Source organism: Falco peregrinus, chromosome 8, assembly GCF_023634155.1.
Source record: "Falco peregrinus isolate bFalPer1 chromosome 8, bFalPer1.pri, whole genome shotgun sequence".
NCBI lineage: Eukaryota > Metazoa > Chordata > Aves > Falconiformes > Falconidae > Falco > Falco peregrinus.
This window is the reverse complement of record NC_073728.1, coordinates 28,721,680-28,739,341: the sequence shown is the minus strand read 5'-3', so window position 1 is coordinate 28,739,341 and position 17,662 is coordinate 28,721,680. Positions and strand designations below refer to the sequence as shown.

Here is a 17,662-nt window from a genome sequence, read left to right as displayed (position 1 = left end):
GTTTATGATGCCTTACACTGTTAGGATACCATAGAGTGAGATTTTTTTGAGCATGCTTTTATTAGTAGCCAGGAGGAAGAAAAATAGCCTCATGTTACAATGTTACAAAATAGTTGTCATTTACAAGTAAGGTACCTGTGCTACATGTTAAAATATCTAGTTGCTGCACTATCACCTTTAGCATTGCTGCACTTGCAGCAAATTTTTTTCTTCTTTTTCTCCTTTGCCCCCTACTCCCATACATAGAGCATTTCTTTGATGTGCAACATGAGTCAAAGTTTATTGAGGAAGTCTTTTGGGTAGATACAGACATTAATCTTCAGACATGGGTAAACAGATGACATCCAACTGTATTTAATACCCATAACTAAAAATGTTGCAGTGATTTAATTTAAAAGGCATTATTGGATTTGTTTTGTTTCGCTTTTGCTTGTGGGAAGTACAAATTGATGCTACCCTGTATGCAGAGCTCAGAGAAACATCTCTGTTGAAGGTGCTTTCCACCCTCTGAAAAGCGTTCAGACTTCCACCTGAATTTGTGATGAATTGGGTGCCAAGTCAGGTAAGCAGAAGGTCTGTTTCCCGAGATTATTAATTTATTTATACAGTTTCTACAGGACTCCTTTCAGGAAAGAGATAAAACCTGCTTTGATTTTTGTGAAATCTGGACTTAACTTACATTCCTGGCCAAGAAGCATCATCCCTCAGGGCCCACCCCTAGTTCTCAGTGCTGAAAAGCAAGAGTATAGAGTGGTACCCAAGGCATGCTTGGCTGGAAGTGGTCACAGAGTGCTATGTGAAACCTGCTAGGAGACATAAGGTAGTGGTTTTGGCTAACCTGAGAAGCAGCTGTGGAAAACCAAATATAATTTGGTTTTAAGTGTATGTGAACTGCTAAATTAAAATACATATAAGTAAAAACTAGCTCCAGGAACAAATGCAAAACCAATGAATCTAACAAGGTTTTAATTTTGCTTAAAAGACAAAATCATGTATGTGCACATCATAGTGCAGATGCTTTCTATCAAAAAATAGCACTTTTTATTTGAAAACTTTTGTACATTAAAAGTGATCCGTAAGCCCCCTTCAGGCAAAATTCCAAATGTTTTGTCCAAAGCCCGATATATTTGGATTTTGTAGTGCCACAGCATTGCCTCCAGGAAATTATTGTACAGGTACATGAAGCTCTCTTGCTTCTCTCTGAGGCATAATATGCTCTATTTGAGAGGCTGCCATGGTGTACCACATAACGAGAAGAGGAATCATGGTGATTTGTGAGAAATTGAGTTTGAAATAAGTTCATCTTAAAGAATACAAGGAATTCAAGACACTCAAACTTTAGCTCCCATGAGGGCCTGCATAGAGTCTTCAAATCTCTCTTTTGCTTTTCGTAGCTGAAACATCTGAGGTGTTGACTTTTCACCAAAACCTTGGTTTCCCACCATGAAATAATGCTAATAAACTGTGACAATAGGTATGTTGTTCCTGCCTTTAACACATTTTCTGAAGGGCAGAATGTTTTTCTAATAGGTTTTATTTCAGTGTTTGCCTCCATGAGAATACATATCCTTACGTAAGACTTTTTTTCCCATGTGTGAGAGAATAAAATACATAAAATGTGCTGTTTGAGCTTCAAGAGAAACTTGATTGAGTTTTCAAGGCATTAACATAAAAGTGAAGATTTTTATTAGTTCTAGAATATTTTTCTTTCTCTACTGTTGAGCTATGCTTCTAAAGTTCTCTGTGACACTGGCATATAACTAGTAAAAACTCAGTCATAAAATTCATTATAAAAGAACTTCATGCAATATAACAGAATATCTAATAAGCAATGCAGTTTTCAGAGACGTGGAATAGATATCTTTAAAATGTCACCATTTCATTTTTTTTGTAGATATCTTCAGTGGTAGGTGCAGGAAGATACTGATTTTTATTTTAATGCTGATCATAGCTAGTCAAAAGACTGCACTATTTTTTGAATGAAAATAGATTTTCAGGAAACCTCCCTAAATATTTTGTGATCTTTTTTAAATTTTATTTTTAAAAAAGTAAATGCAAGCTTAGTTATTCATGACTATATTGCATAATTTATGTCCTCTTTCTGTGCATCTCTCTGCCTTTCATTCATTCTGCCTACTCATCTTCCTCCCATCCACTGAAACACCTTATTTAATTATCTTCCTAAGAAATACTCAGATAGTTCAGCTTTTGTTATAACTGTTTCAAAATCTGTTGAGACCATTTACACTAACTTTTGAAGATTGATACAATAAGCTCGATGAGTATGCTGCTGAGAGACCTCCGTGAAGAGATTTGGAGACCATGTACTTTTCATTCATACATGGTATTTTTCCTTCTGAGTCTGCATTGAAGGCATCACTCTGTCTCATGCCTGGGAATTTCATTTTACTGAACTTTGTCTGTAATTATCTGCATGTCAGACACCCACTGAAGCAAAAAAAAAAAAGGGTTGGAGAAGGTACCTCTCCTTTTCTCCTTGGAATTATGAGACAATTAACTGTGCTGCATGCAATTAGAAACAATGAAAAATAAATGAAATGTATGCAGCCTTTATCAAAAAGATCAAAATACTCCTTCTGGTTTTTTTTCTAACGTTAATCAGAGTAGAGCACTTAGTCAAGCAAATATCCGAGGTTATGTATCGGGGTACGGCTGTGGTGTTCATCCTGATTATTATTTCTGCTGAGGTCCCATGTCCCTTACCACAACTGGAACTATGATGAGAGGTATGTTTGTGGAAGCAGCACATAGGTAGTCTGGGATCCTGCTTGGGATGTCAGACTCTTTGGCATTGGTATCACTCAAAAAGTGATACCTGTCTCCTGAGGCTTTGTGTCATACCTGCTTGAAAAACCAGGGGGTGTTAATTTAGGATTATTGGCATTTTTGGATACAGTCATAGTTGCCATCCCTGTGTGCAGCAGGTAGTCTTTCACCTCTGAGCAGACAAAGTTGAGTTCAGACCCTACATGCAGATTGCTCGGAGGCAGGGATCTTTTTCTCCAAAACTATTGAGATTCAGCTCCATGAAGGATGCTTTGCTAGCCTTATGTACCTAGATGCACAGCAAACCTCAACCCTCAGAAAAAGAGCCAAGAGTAGCACTTGCCTCTCTATAATCAGTCAATAAACACCTTGAAAGGGCAGTTTGGCTCTAGTAAGGTCAGGGTTGGACGCCTGAGGGACTCAGTTCAGTTCGTGAAGTACCATGGGATGAATACACATCTGTATACACTGCCAGAGTCAAAGGCATGAGTTGTCTGAGGGGCCAGAAGGTTGCCATGAAATGCCATGCTGCATTGTGAGGACAATAATTTGCCCAGCACGCTCAGAGTAAAGACAAATAAATGATCCTTTAGGAATCTTTCTTTTCTTTTCCTTCCTAGCAGCCATGTGTAAGTTAGTCGCAGCTGAAGGATAAGCCCAACTGATACAAACGAGACTGTAGTTCGATGCAGTAGATCAGCTTTCGGTGTTTCAGTTGCTGAACTAAAATTTCCACAGCCATGTAATGCAAAGGGCTGATTCAGTGCAAACTCATTCCGCCAATTCAACTGCCTTCACGGCCTGAGCCAGTTGTGTACCAGCCACCTTGAAGCTGGATCAGGCGTTGCCTGGCTGCCCCATGCTTAGCAGGATGCTGGATCAGGTGTCGCGTCTCCTCTTCCTGTTCAGATAAAGCTTAAAGCCAGTATAAATGCCGTTGTCTGTCTCCAGCTAACTTAACAGAAATGCAAACTTGAACTTACACCTGATCCACATCGAATTCATCCCACTGAGGAAAACCAGTAGAGCCCAGGTTACATCAGTGCCCATCTGGCAGAGTGGCAGCACTCTGCCTTGGCTTTGCAATCACTCTGCACAGCTGCACAGTTACCATACCAGACAGTATCATATAACCAAATACAGCATCTTCAGTGATCAATACTATGTATAAGCATAAAGCATACATGTGCACATATGTATCTTAAGCAGTATGTACTGGTCACAGCTCTTGTAGGCATTTCTGCAAAAGACCTTTCATCTTTAAGTGAGCATCTTCAAATATTGCTTCGCATAAGGAATGCTGGGGATCCTGTCTGTGGTTAATCTGTCTCTTTTTGGTTTGTTTATTATAATCCAGGGCAAATGATACCGGCCTCCTTGCTTTCAAAGACCATTTGCCTGTAACTCAGATAGTCATCACTGACACGAACAGATCAAATTCTGAGGCTGCTTGGAAAATCGGCCCTTTGCGTTGCTATGGAGACAGTGAGTACCAGCTCTTCTCAATTTCCATAGGTACAGAATGTTCCCTCTTTCTTTTTGTTTGGGGAGTGTGTGTGTCTTTATTTTTTTAATTATTATGATTGTTTTTACTTTTATTTTTTAAAATGTATTTATCTGATGAAGGTAGCTCTCCATGTGCAGCTTGCAGCTGCTCTCCTGTGCCAATTAACTATAGAGAAGGGGGTTGTGTTTGCAGGGCAGTTCTGGAACGCTGCTTCCTTCAACACGGAGGCTTCCTACCTGCACTTCCCCACCTTCCACGCCGAGGTCAGCGCAGACATCTCCTTCTTCTTCAAAACTTCCGCTGTCTCTGGGGTATTCTTGGAAAACCTTGGGATTAAAGACTTCATACGAGTTGAAATTAACTGTAAGTTTCACTGCCGAGGAATCTTTGGTGATTTGACAGGTGCAGGGAGGTGGGAAGGACATATTTTCTTCTGTCTTGAGATGGTTGGAGATGCCTGAAAAGGATAAGGTGGAGACATAAAGAATCATTAATGTAGACTTACCTGCCTCTCCTCTCAGTTTCCCTGTACAGCCTTGGTCATTACACTTAATCTTGTTATGGCTAGGTTTATCTTTCGCAAACAAACAGGTGAGTGAATTCACTTTTTCAACGCTGATATCAATGTAATTTTTTTTCCCTTTAGAGAAAAAGCTATGGGTTAGGTGTACATGTAGACTGTAATTTTAGTTGGAAGATGAAAAATTTAATACAACCACTCTGATGGTTACCTTTATTTCTGTATCAGTACATACCCAGTCTGATGCAGCCCTAGTGTTTCAGAGGAACTCTTGTGTATGGTACAGCTATGAGGTGACTCTACGAAGAACAGGATGCTAATGCAAGATAAGTCAGTCACAGTTGTAATAGGCCTTGAATACTTCAAAATCTTGTAAGCGACTGCTGTGTAACTGCTACTCCGTATATAAAGGAAAGTACCAGGGAAATTAATTAGTGAGGTTTTACCTCACTCCTGATGACTTCAAATATTTATTAGTGACAAAAGAGTACTGTGGCTTTGACATGAAATATGACTTCTGTATTCCCAATTCTGTCAAGCTTAGGAAAAACAAACTGAATGCTATGCATGTTGTAATATGCTTATAATAACCCCAACATAAAATTTAATAAAACAGGGCCCCAAGGCCCTTTGATTCATTAAACCAATGGTAAATGTCATGGTGCATTATCACAAGGTAATGAAGTATGATTTACTGTTAATTGCACATCAAAGTCCAATTTGGTTGTACTTGAGTGTACTGCATTTCAGTCTTAGGGAAACAGAAGTAAAAATGGCATTTTGAGTACAACAAATACTGCAAACCGTGAAGAGGATTGTTGTGAAAGCTTTTGTGCGTGTGTTAAATCTTTACTCCTAGAGAAACGAGTTATTTAGAAGTTTGGGAAGGTCTTGTCTTTTAAACTTTAGGCTTCTCATTAGTAGTTTGGTGTTGTGTTTCTTGCTGCCAGATGGAACTTGCAGCCTAAAGGCCTTGTATCAAGGAAGCTCTGCAGACCAGCTGCTTCGAAGGGAAGCAGCCTTTTAGCAGATGCAGGGGCTCAGAATAGATCTTTGTCTATCCCTATGGAGTGTTTCCTATCTTAACTGTCTAAGAAGCAGCTTCCAAAACCAGACCTATCCAATTTGTTGGGTTTGAAATAACAGGTTTTTTATGAATTTTCAATCCACAACCTTCTGGTTGTATGGTCTGCGGACCTTGTTCTTAGCCTTTCTGCTGTATTTAGCATTTTAGAAAGAGGAATAATAATCAGTAGCAGGAATATTAAAAGTTCTGGCCCCCTTCAGGCTTCCAGCAGAGCAAGATGGACTCCTTTATATGGCGGTTTGCCGATTATCATCCTGTTTCTAGGAGCCCTATTATCTCCGGACATTTGTTACATATGCCTCTTTAGTTTCGGATCACCAGTGAACTAGTTTTGCTCATCTGTTTTTCCTTGCTTCTTGGGTCAGGCTTATTCAGGCAAATGAATGCTTGTAGGATCCTCTCCTACCACATGCAGCCGAATTCTGTAATTGTGAAGTACGTACATTTTGAAAGATTTAGTCAGAAAGAGCTCTTTCACCCTTTCTCCTGTCTTGGCATTATTTGTCCAAAACCTTTTGCTGCCATTGTATGACTTTTGTACAGTATTAGGCACTCTTACTTCAAAAAGAGAACTGCTGTTTCTAGATCACTGTAATTGCTATACCAAAAAAAGGATGGGTACCCACAGCCAAGCATAATCACAGCAGAGATCAAAGAGTGAGGCTGCAGGCTTAGATTTATGTATAAGCTGCTGTGCAGGAGATGGGAGGTAAATGATGCTGTACTATTTGCTGACATAAAAGTTAATGGACCCTGTATTTATGTAAGATTTCTTGATGTCAAAACCACAATTTAATTCAGACCTTCACTTCTTCTTCACATCTGTTTATTCCAGCCCCCAAAGAGATCACCTTCTCCATAGATGTTGGGAATGGCCCCACAAAAGCCACCGTGCAGTCTCCCACACCCCTGAATGACAACCAGTGGCACTACGTGCGAGCGGAGAGGAACCTCAAGCAAACCTCCCTCCAGGTGGACAACCTCCCTAAGAAGGTTCTGGAGGCACCTGCGGAGGGGCACTTCCGCTTACAGCTCAACAGCCAGCTCTTTGTAGGTAAGGACCATATAAGAGTTTCTGTAGATACATACAGTATTTCTATGTCCGTACCTTGGTAATGCTATTGTTTTATCATTGAGCTTGCATATGGTGAAGTAATTCTGCTCTCTCCTCCTCCACTTCTGCACAGGCAACATAAAGTTAACCCAAACTACTGCCTTTACACTCAAAGCGCTAACCATAGTTTAACCATACTATACTAGATGGTGGTTTTAGGGTCTGACATTGCTTGAAACATATTTATTGCTGACGAATTCATAGTATTTCTTCTTGTGCAGTTCTGGCTGTGTAATTTGCTGTAGGAAATGTGATCTCTCTTTTTAGATGGAATGTAAAAGGCACAAATTTGTCATATAAGTTTCTGGGGCAAAGCCTGATGACAATATGGTCTTAAAGTCTGTTCCTTCAGGCATGTCTGCCAAGACCCTTATTTGGCCATGGAGTGCATGTGTGAGAGAACTATGAACACAGTCAAAGCAAATACAATTATTTTAACTGACAGTGATCTTTCAAAGGGAAAAAAATTTAAAAAAGAAAAAAAAATTAAAAATCTCTGTTTGCATATAGTTTGTTTCCCCATCTCCCTTGCAAATGAAATCTAAATTGGGACCAGCTTGTATTTGAGAATATAATCAGGGATTACCAAGGGACTTCTCCCTTGTCTATATTCAAACACTGTCTTTCTGAGTAATCCGCTCAGTGATGGAGTGGGTTGTAACCTGCTTCTTATTCAGGGTCGCTCAGGTAACTACCAATTCTTTCCTTAAAATGGATTCTCTTACTTAGTTGAAATGCTGTAGCAAACCTCAATCTGTCAATTCATTTTAATAAAGTTTATCTGTGTATCTACACCCTTTGATTTAAGAAGGTTTTGGGGTATTTATTATATGAGCTTTTTATAGTGTTTGTGTGCAGTAATTACTGGGCTCTGTACATAAGGAATGAATCTAATAAATAGATATAGCTGCATCAATGGCTAGGAGTCCTTCCCGCACAGCTGTTGATTTATACATAAAATGATCTCTGATAGACTCAGCCAGCGGAAGTTTCAGTGAAGAACTCACAGAAGGGAGGCTTAACACTCACAGTGCAAGGTTTCTGTCTTCTGGTATGAAGCATGCTGCTGATCGCTTGTTTCTCAAATGCTAATATGATCCTAAGAACATGTTCTACAGGAGGCCAGGCCTGAAGGCAGTGGGGTTGGGCTGCTAGACACCTTAGAAACATCAGAGAAATCTAGCCAAGGTACTGTTTCCATTTAGAAAAAAATTACTGAATTTAATGACTGGATAGACTTTTGCAAATTTTTGGTTGTGTCTTTTTAAAGGAGTAAAAACGATGGATTTATCATAAGTCATCTATATCTACTGCTTACCATCTCACATCTGCCTATAAGCTTGCTTCTCTGCCTCAGAAAAATAAACAGGTTACATCCACGAACTTCATGGTGGTTTTGAAGTGACATAATCGATGAATTGCATCATGGAAATTCATGGTACTTAAGGACCACAACAGAGAAATGTGCCAACAGGAACCCTTGTCAGCAAAGACAAATGCAAAGCCTTGCACCTGGAGCAGATTAGCATCATGTATCTATACAAGCTAAGGACTGAGTGGATGGGTAGCAGCTGTGCAGAAAAGGTCAAGTTGCTTTTGGTGGATAAGTGAATCTGTAGCTCGTCTAAATATAGCAGGGCTTTGAGGAACAGGTTGGACCAGTTGATCCCTGCAGTGACTTCCAACCTAATTTTTTCTCTGCTTATACTTAATATATACACTGAACTCTAGGACATAGTTACTTTATCTCAGCCAAGGGGTGAAAAGTTCTCATTGTGCAGTAAATAGATGCATTCAGTTGTCCATCCACACTTTTACTGAACCCTGAACAAAAGGGACTGAAAACCTAATTTTTTAGGAGTGTTTTTTCAGCCCATGCCTTTACCACAGTGAAGGCCAAAACTGTCTGTGACTTCCTGACTTTTCCTCAGAGCAGCAGAAGAGATGGAAACCTGGGCAGCCTCCTGATTATGACACTGTTTGTCCCTGGGTGTGCTCCAGGAAAAGGTGGCAGAAGTCCAGCAACACAGAGATGCGGCATTAGTTGTCTCTGCTAAAGGTCTCATTCCGTTCTCTAATAGGAAGCAACTGATTTAATACCTCAGCCATGCAGAGTGAATTTTATCCCATCTGAAAAATAAATGCATAAACAACATTGTAAAAAGGAAAGAAGCATCAGCACATAATATTATTCACCACTCCCCCTATAATCCACAAGATATTTGTTTCTGCAGCGTTCTGCATGCTGACAGTGATTAAGGGGTTTCCAACCTAAATGATTCTATGTGGCAGGCTCCTGTGGTAGCTTTCTCTGTGGGCAAAGTGGAGGGGAGAAATGACTTTTCATTGCTAGTACACTCAAAATCAAACAAGCTTGGATTTTAAAGCAGCCTAAAAGAGTTCGAAAACCGTTTCTCTGGGGGGTTTTTTTGTGGGTCTTGGGTACCTGGCTGCTTTAGGCTGGTTTGTAATCTTCAGTCACAGCATGGTTATCCTTACACCTGGCTATGTTTCTTCTGTTAATTAAAAATATTACAGCTGAAGGAGCAAACCCCAAACAAATGTACAGGCTAGATAATATCAGCTGCACTGAACTGCCCAGCAACATGCTCGTTTGGCATGTTACTTGCTTTGAAGGGACAGACAAAAATCATTCCTTCCAATGGACAGTTACTTTCACCATTCAAGATGAGTGACATCCTTTTGGGTGGTGCAGCTGGCTCCTGGTATATCCCTGTGGTCCTGGAGGAGGTGTGCCATCATCTCTTCTCATGGTGTAGTCTGAGCTGAAACTGTCTTATCTAGTGGAGGAGGCATGACCATAACACTCCAGTGTGGGAAGGGGAGGGAAAAGAGTCCTTGCAGACCTCCTTGAGAACAAGGTTTGCAGTCAGACTGGTAACACCAGAGAAGCAAAATACAAAAGCTAAGAAGTTAATTTGATGCATAAAGCCTTGATCAGAAGTTTTTGTGCCTCATTTGGTACGTTAAGACTAGCAAAGTTAAGTCCTTCGGTTCCTGATTTTGTCTTCAGAGCAAAGTGAGGAATTCTTGGGTGAAACTCCTCTGTCTTGTTGTAGACAGTCCAAATGCAACATACTCCAGAATCACTATCTGAGAAACTTCCTTGGGAAACAGAGAAAAGGAAGGAGAGGAAAAGAAGACACATAATTTGTTTACTGTTACTGTATTTAAAGGAACCTGTAGACACTTTGGAATATTCTGGAGGCCAGGAGGAGGAAATAATGCTTGTGTACCCTGACTGCTTTGTACAAATTTCAGTTTGAGACCAACAAGTGTGACTTGGATTTTTTCTGAGGAATACCATAGCAAGTTCTACTTCTGAATAATAATAATTATGATTTTCATGCTCCCGTGCCCTTTCCTATTCTTTGTATATAGTTACATAAAGCAAGAATGCTCCTTATACTTATTCACACTGCTTTAAGCCTCCCTAATCCAGCTCTTACCAACAAAAAGTCCTTTGCTTTTTAAAGCAAATCCTCAATTCATTGATAGAATGTTAATTATTTAGCCAATTGTGTTACCAGGCTACACTATGTGTACTCAGTTGTAAGAATCTTGCCCCCTCCTCTCAGACTTTCTCTTCCTCGCCGCAAGGCTTCTCAGTAAAATTCAGCTGCGTAAATACCTTGCTGAACACAACATGTCTCATTTGACTGTCACTTCCACTCAACAACGAACACCTTTAACCTTGGTGTTTACGGTCCTGAGCTTTATCCTAAAACCTGTTTTCCTGATCAAAACATTTAGGTCACATCCATGAAATTGCCTAGTCACACAGGCCTCTTAGAATAGGAAGAATCTGTGATGCTTAATTTGGGGAAGAGCTTTGTTTGTTTGTTTTCAGGTTTTCTCTGTTTTGCAGGAATGTATTCGAAGATTAGGTCTAGTCATTTGAATGACGCTGCCCAAATAAATGCCCAGCTAATAAACAGATTTGCTTAATTGATACTCTGTGGATCTAGGACCATATAGATGGTCTTTGTTAACCTCTATACTCTCCAGACACTAGAAGAGGAGAAGAGTGAGAAATTTACTTTATATGGCTTTCCAAAGTGCTTTAGAGAGCAAGCAGTAAGAATATGGGTATTCAATAAATATGACATCTGTGGGATAGTTAGCAATAGTTTGTACTCATTCTTTAAATGTTACAGGTGGGATTTGTATGTGTGCAGGGAGAAGAGGCAAGGGAACTGTCATTTATCCTTGTAATATTTGTGATTCCCTCCCATGCAAAAAAAAAAACCCAACAACAGAGTAACCAGTAACCCTAGAGGGAGAAATCACATTTCTACTTATTTGGACATTACTGGAAATTCTGTATGGAATGTTTGGGTTTGGGGCAAAACCTCCAAAGAAAAGGATTGTGTGCACAGTGCAGCAAATGCAGAAGGCCTGATTCTTGTGCTCAGATGACCTTCAAAATAAGTAAGCTAACATTTGCTCACCTCAAAAAAAGAGCTGGTTAAAGAAGGATTTGAAAATATTTGTTTCTCTGAGAAAGGCATCATAAAATTAGCATGAAATAAACTTGTCTCACACATACTATCTATAGTTCAATTACTCTAATTCAAATCCACTATTTTTGCTATCAGTGTACCAGAAAGAAAAATATGCTAGAATAGTACCACGGAACAGTAGGGTTTTGGTGAGATTGCTTTTAATGCTGTTGCTTCATTCTCTTAGTTTGCAGAAGTCTTGCTTTAATTAATTTATGAAAAAACAGATGATCTTCTGTAGGTACTTATCGAAAGATGTAATCTCTTATCTCATGCACTTTGATATAGAACAAACTTCTACAGAAGAATAATTTGGAAAGGTTACTTCATACTGCTTTTGCGAGAGAGTCACCAATGAAGCTAGCATTTCAGGGCCTACAAAGGCTGGTAACTCATGAACTAGAATGAGGTTTCTTAGCAGCAATCAAAATTGCAGTATCTTCAAAAGCAAAACATGGGCAACTGCCAAACGAAACCTACAATAAGAAAACTGGTGATGTTTTCACAAAGTACTCAAACATTTGTCATTATTATTCTCAGAGACTACCTCTCATGGGAAGTGTCTTTGTTGTAATACTGTTAGCTATTTCATTGGGCAGATAAAGTAGTTAGCTGGTGGTGACTGAACTGCCTTCTTGCATATATCCATACAGGCCTGGTCTTTAGAAAGAAATGCAGTTATTTTTAACAATTGTAATAAATAACACAACTGTGACCTGAACTCATGTTTCTTGCCTACAACAAATGTTCACATGCAACATCAGGTTGGGCAGTCATGCATAAATTCCGACTCAAGCCATTTTCCTTCAGCCAGCAGGTCTGGTGCTGAACATGATTCATCCCTGCTATCTGGACCCATCAGCATTTGTAACTCACCTGCTGTTGGGATTAGGGTGTTATTTATACTTTGTACTATGGCAACAAATAGAAAAAAGAACATTTTAGGTTTGGGTTTCTCATGTATTAGATGATATGCAGACGTACGATAACAAAGCTAATCTTCTTCCCAAATGAATTTGCAGTTTAAATGCCAGACAGGGCAGTAGATAAGGCGGGAAAGAGAAGAATGACAAGAAGAAAAGTGTCACATACAGCTTTTTAGTCCTTTCGTAAAGATAAATAGAGACCTCTAGTTTCCAGGGCTGTCCATCTGTCATCTTTTACCACTGTATGCATTGATGTAATAGATAATATTTTAAAAAATTCATGGATTCATGTTTGTATCTCTGGATTGGACTTCAGGACTTTGATTACTGTGCACACTCACCAAAGAATGAATGTCCTTTTTTCTCTTTTTCAGGGGGAACAGCTTCCAGACAAAAGGGCTTTTTGGGGTGCATTCGATCTCTGCATTTAAATGGGCAGAAACTTGACCTTGAAGAGAGAGCTAAAATGACACCTGGTGTTAAACCTGGATGTCCAGGACATTGCAGCAGTTACGGTAACCTGTGCCATAATGGAGGAAAGTGTGTGGAGAAGTATAATGGTTACTCCTGTGACTGTACCAGCTCAGCCTACGAAGGACCTTTCTGCAAGGAAGGTGGGCCAAAGTCCCTAGGGGTCTCTGAATTACAGCACAGTTTCATCTTTGTCAGCTTTGTGTCCCCCACATTACAAGAAGTTCTAATATCAGCTGTCCCTTTAGCATTACTAAGCACTTCTCTTAAGCAGGCTGTAACACCTCCTTTTGTGGATTTCAGTGGTGGCCCCAGAAATTAAAATGCTGATAGTTGTACTATTAAAGTTACCAACTATATCCCACTATGATTCCTGTATTCAATTGCATATAAGTTGGGTAAGTCATTAACAAATAGGGCTGAAATTTTTCATAACAGTTGCCTGCCCATGTCTGAATGTTTAGTTTGCCTGTTTTTAAACTTCATCCACGTTAACAAAATCTTCAGAGCTTTTCTTTACAGAGTTTTGGGGCAATGGTGTGACAAAAAGAGGTAGTCATCTTATGGGTTTTTGCCATTCCTGTGACAACCCATCCAAATGTTAAGAGATTTTAAAAATAAGCATGAAATATTCAGGAGAAAAATGGTTCACATGGTTTGGTCTCTGGTGAATGTGTCCTCGCTGAACCTTTCTGGTGGCTCACAGGAGATGTTGCCAAGACCAGAAAAAGGAGCAGGGCAAATAAAGATCCAATGTAGATACAGCATGCTCTTTGGGAGTGGAAGGAACTGGCAAAACTCCTGCTCCATAACAACAAGGTGCAATGTGAGTGTTTTAATTTCCATGGCTGCCCCTCACCTCACAAACGCAGCAGGGTTACTGAGTGGGACACATCATCTGCCAGTGTAAATCCACTTAGTTGTACCGGAGCTGTGCTCACTAGCAGGAGCTGAGGGTTTGACACCAGTGCCATTAGAGGTGTAACAAATAACCACACAGTGCCCTGTTAGGGGATGCTGCTGTGGAGGTGGAGCTGCTTTACTGAGGAAAGTACTTGCAGTTGGTCTGTAGCTGAAGATATCACCATCCTGACTTCACTATGCCTCACATTAGAAAAAATTGCTTTTATCACACCTGTATTTCATGGCCAGACTATGCCGTGATTATTGAAGACACAAGTTCTTGGGATCTGAGCATGCACAGGTAGATGTTTTTCTTCTTCTGGAGCTACCAAAGACAGCTTCCCGGACTGGCTTTCTTTGAGTCAATGTGTTGCTTTAATAATGACTTTGTTTAAACAGGAGACTGGAAAGCACAAATATGTTGTCTTTTGCGGGGGCAAGACAAAATACTGCCTTACCTGTTGGCTGTCAGAAGATGGTGAACTGGGCATTTGTTTGGCTGACAGACATTTTGGCCTGTTCCATGTTGTGGAGATCTGATTCCAGCACTTAAATAGCTGAATTTAGAGGCCTGTGCCCATACACTGTCCTTCTCTGTGCCAGACAGACAGACTGTAAGGAAGGACATGCTGCTTGTCCAAACCAAGGAACAGTGATGTCAGCTGGGTCAGGAGCAGTTGTCTGCTTCCAAGACAGTCACCTCATGTCCATGCCTGTCTGGGGGATCTGAAAATGCAGTAACTGAAATTATTCCCTTGGTGTATATCTGCTTTCAGAGGTTTCTGCAGTATTTGAAGCCGGCACTTCCATTACCTATATTTTCCAAGAACCTTATCCTGTCACAAAAAATGCAAGTACCCCAAGCTCTGCCATTTATGCGGATGCTGTCATGTCCAAGGAAAATATTGCATTTAGCTTTCTCACAGCGCATACTCCAAGCCTTCTGCTGTACATCAACACCTACTTTCATGAATATTTGGCTGTGATCCTCTCCAAGAATGGTAAGTGCTCTTGATTTGCTACCAAAGGGACACCAGTATAACTGTGTTAAGTGTTTTTTTGGGAGAATAATATAGAATTCTGCACTGATTTAAGTTCATTTCTGTGTCTGCAACTTTATCAACTTCATGGTATTCAGTTCATGCAAATGGCCATCACTCTTATTTATATCCCTTTATTTGGCATTCGGTGCCACACTTGCCTATTCAGTCTTTGAATAATCATGTTGTTGGGGCTTAAAATGTGCTTTGACTTTCATTTGGTAAGACCGTACAATAGCAATTCCTTGCTATTTATTCCACACTGAGATTCATTAGGCCTCCAAGATAAGGGAATGAGAAATACCATGAATGTACTAGAGCACTCGGTGCAGAAATATAGTACAGTTTAACCTTTTGCATTGCTCTTCACTGGGTTGTTTCAATGGAGTATGGCTAGCACACCTGAATATTAAAGCACCAGAAAATGTCAACATTTTCTAGGTTCACTGACCAAAACACGACCTGTAAATCTGTTTTCTGTTAAAAGGCACATGGTGTGGGGAGTTCTTGAAATCATGTAAAGATTTTAGGGGTTTAGTCCCTATGTCTTCTCAGTAAGATTCTGGCTCCTGAGTTCTTGCAATGCTTTCAGAAAACTCACTCCAGACAAACATCATCCTAGACAAATGGGGATGTTTGAATTATTCAAGAGTTATCAGGCACTGGAGCACTGGAAGTGATGAGTAAGCGTATTGGTGAGTCGCTAGCCTGTGGCAGAACAATAGAAAGTTAATGCTATGTGGTTGAATATGTACTTTTGACCCAATGACCCAGACCACTCTAAAAGTGTGTGAATTCCAAAGTAGGTAAGCTTTCAAGTACCATCAAATGAAACTATAAGGGGGAAACAAAAAAAAGAAGTTTTATTATCTGTATGGGCTTCGCACTGGTTTATCTCCTAGTTATGTCATGCAGCTAGCATTCAGGCTGGTATGGGATGAGTATCCAAATCCCTGGGAGGAGCAGCTGGGACAGTATCAGTCTGGACCCATCTCCCCTAACCAAAGGTGCAGCAGTGCAGTGGGACTACTACGGAAACCCTCTTTCCTCTCCCACCCAGTCCCAGACTTCCATCTCTGCTTTGCTCTCAGAGGGAAGTGATTATGATTTTCAGAAATATGAATATTCCAATGTGTAGCTCCAGGGTGGCAGAGGTTTGCTCCTGCTGAGGGTGAAACCTTGGAATCTGCTTCTCAGTTACACTTGGGTCTCTTGATGCCACTGAGGCAATCAAAAGTAGCCCTAAAGTGAGTGAAATGTAATATCAATTTAAAGCGCCTTCATTGCTGCCAGAGTAGTGTAAAATGACCTTAGAAACATGAGCCAATTGACTTTTATTGATGGAGTACAATCACAAGCAGGCTATAATTGTGAAGTTCTGGAAGGGGAGACTCTAATGGTGATTGCGAAAGGGGTTGGGATTAGGACACTGGGATCATCTCTTGTAGCAGCTCAGTGGGAGCAGAGATAAGCCTTGCGTTGTGGCTGCACCATCTGCAGGTCTCCGCTTTGGTTCAGACAGAGATAGAAACTCAGTGCTTCTGGAAATTAGGTAGAGCAGCTCTCAGCACACTCAGGCAAATGAAACAACGGTGGTTTTCTCAGACTTGTATCTCTATTTACTTGCTTGTAAAATGAAGATAACAGTAGTTTAGAGGGTTGGTGAGATGTCAGGCTCCAAAACTCTGCACTTTGAATGTGCAAAGAATTATTAAGAGAACTAGCTGACCTTGATTAACTCCTGAGCTGACCTTAGTTAACTCCTGAAAGTCACTTTCAGGGTTGATCTGTGCATGCTACTGTGTCATTTTTTCAAGACAATCATTTCAGCATGTATATTCCTTCCCTTTTGTCCCAAATGTAATAATTTTTAAAAATCTCTTATCCTCTTATTTTTTGGTCTTGTTGGAATTGAAATTATTCCAATGAAAATAATGTTGAGATATGTTACTCTTTCTTCCTCCAAGAGGTTTATGCTTGCCATAAAGTTACTGGACTATGAATAACAATGTCCTTTGTAGCATTAAAAGGGAGTGCGATTCCGTCTCTTTTATTGGCTCATTTTCAAGGAAGCTTGCTGAGTCTGGCAGTGTGTAGTAGGACCTGAGCAGGTCCCTGCTGGATAACTGATAGGCTAAATAAAGGTTAGGCTCCTGGTGAAATGGGAATGGGCATTCTCACTTGAGAGGTGAACAGGAGTATTCTTTGCCTTTACCCAAGACCCTTTCCACTTGTTAAGAAATTATGCTGGAACAACCTATGTTAATGCTTCACCTTTTGTAAGTATTTTTCAAGCTACTACTTGTGTATCTTATTTCTTTTTTCTATTAGCCACAAAATAATTAGGCAAATTATTAGTTAATAAGAGTGACAATGAGAAGAATATTTCTGGTACTTCAGACTTCTAGCGTTAAATATTTAACATAAAAGAAGTGAAAGTGTCTGCAAGGGTTATTCGTAGTTAGACTGTATTAAAAGGGGTTTATATGAAAGTGAACTTGTATAGGCAGCTATGGTCTAATGCAGTCAGGTGTGAAATATTACCTGTAAAATCAATTGGGTTTGGTAAAATTAATTTAATCATATTTAATGCCAATACACTTTGTACTGAGAGTCTGTAAAGAAGTTCCTATCATCAGAACATACAGTACGTATTGATTGAGACACTAGAATTGTGGTAGTAAAATGATTCATTTAGAGATCAAACAGGCCAGTGTCAGGTCGGGGAAAGGAAATAAAATCTCCACATGCCCACTTGTGGCTTCACCCATCCAGGTCAATGCT

The 17,662-nt window shown here is 40.0% G+C and overlaps 1 protein-coding gene across 2 annotated transcripts in view; it reads left to right on the top strand.

The window, feature by feature from the left end:
- The window catches only part of CNTNAP5 (contactin associated protein family member 5), a 296,701-nt gene that overhangs the window by 240,974 nt on the left and 38,065 nt on the right, over positions 1–17,662 (top strand). For both annotated transcript variants that reach the window (XR_008748523.1, XM_055812801.1), the window contains exons 15-19: positions 4,145–4,272; positions 4,487–4,657; positions 6,737–6,955; positions 12,839–13,078; positions 14,615–14,839. Coding sequence is in view for 1 of the 2 variants with exons in the window: in XM_055812801.1 (XP_055668776.1) it covers positions 4,145–4,272; positions 4,487–4,657; positions 6,737–6,955; positions 12,839–13,078; positions 14,615–14,839 (983 nt within the window). In the remaining variant the exon portion in view is untranslated. The remainder of the gene's footprint in view (positions 1–4,144; positions 4,273–4,486; positions 4,658–6,736; positions 6,956–12,838; positions 13,079–14,614; positions 14,840–17,662) is intronic.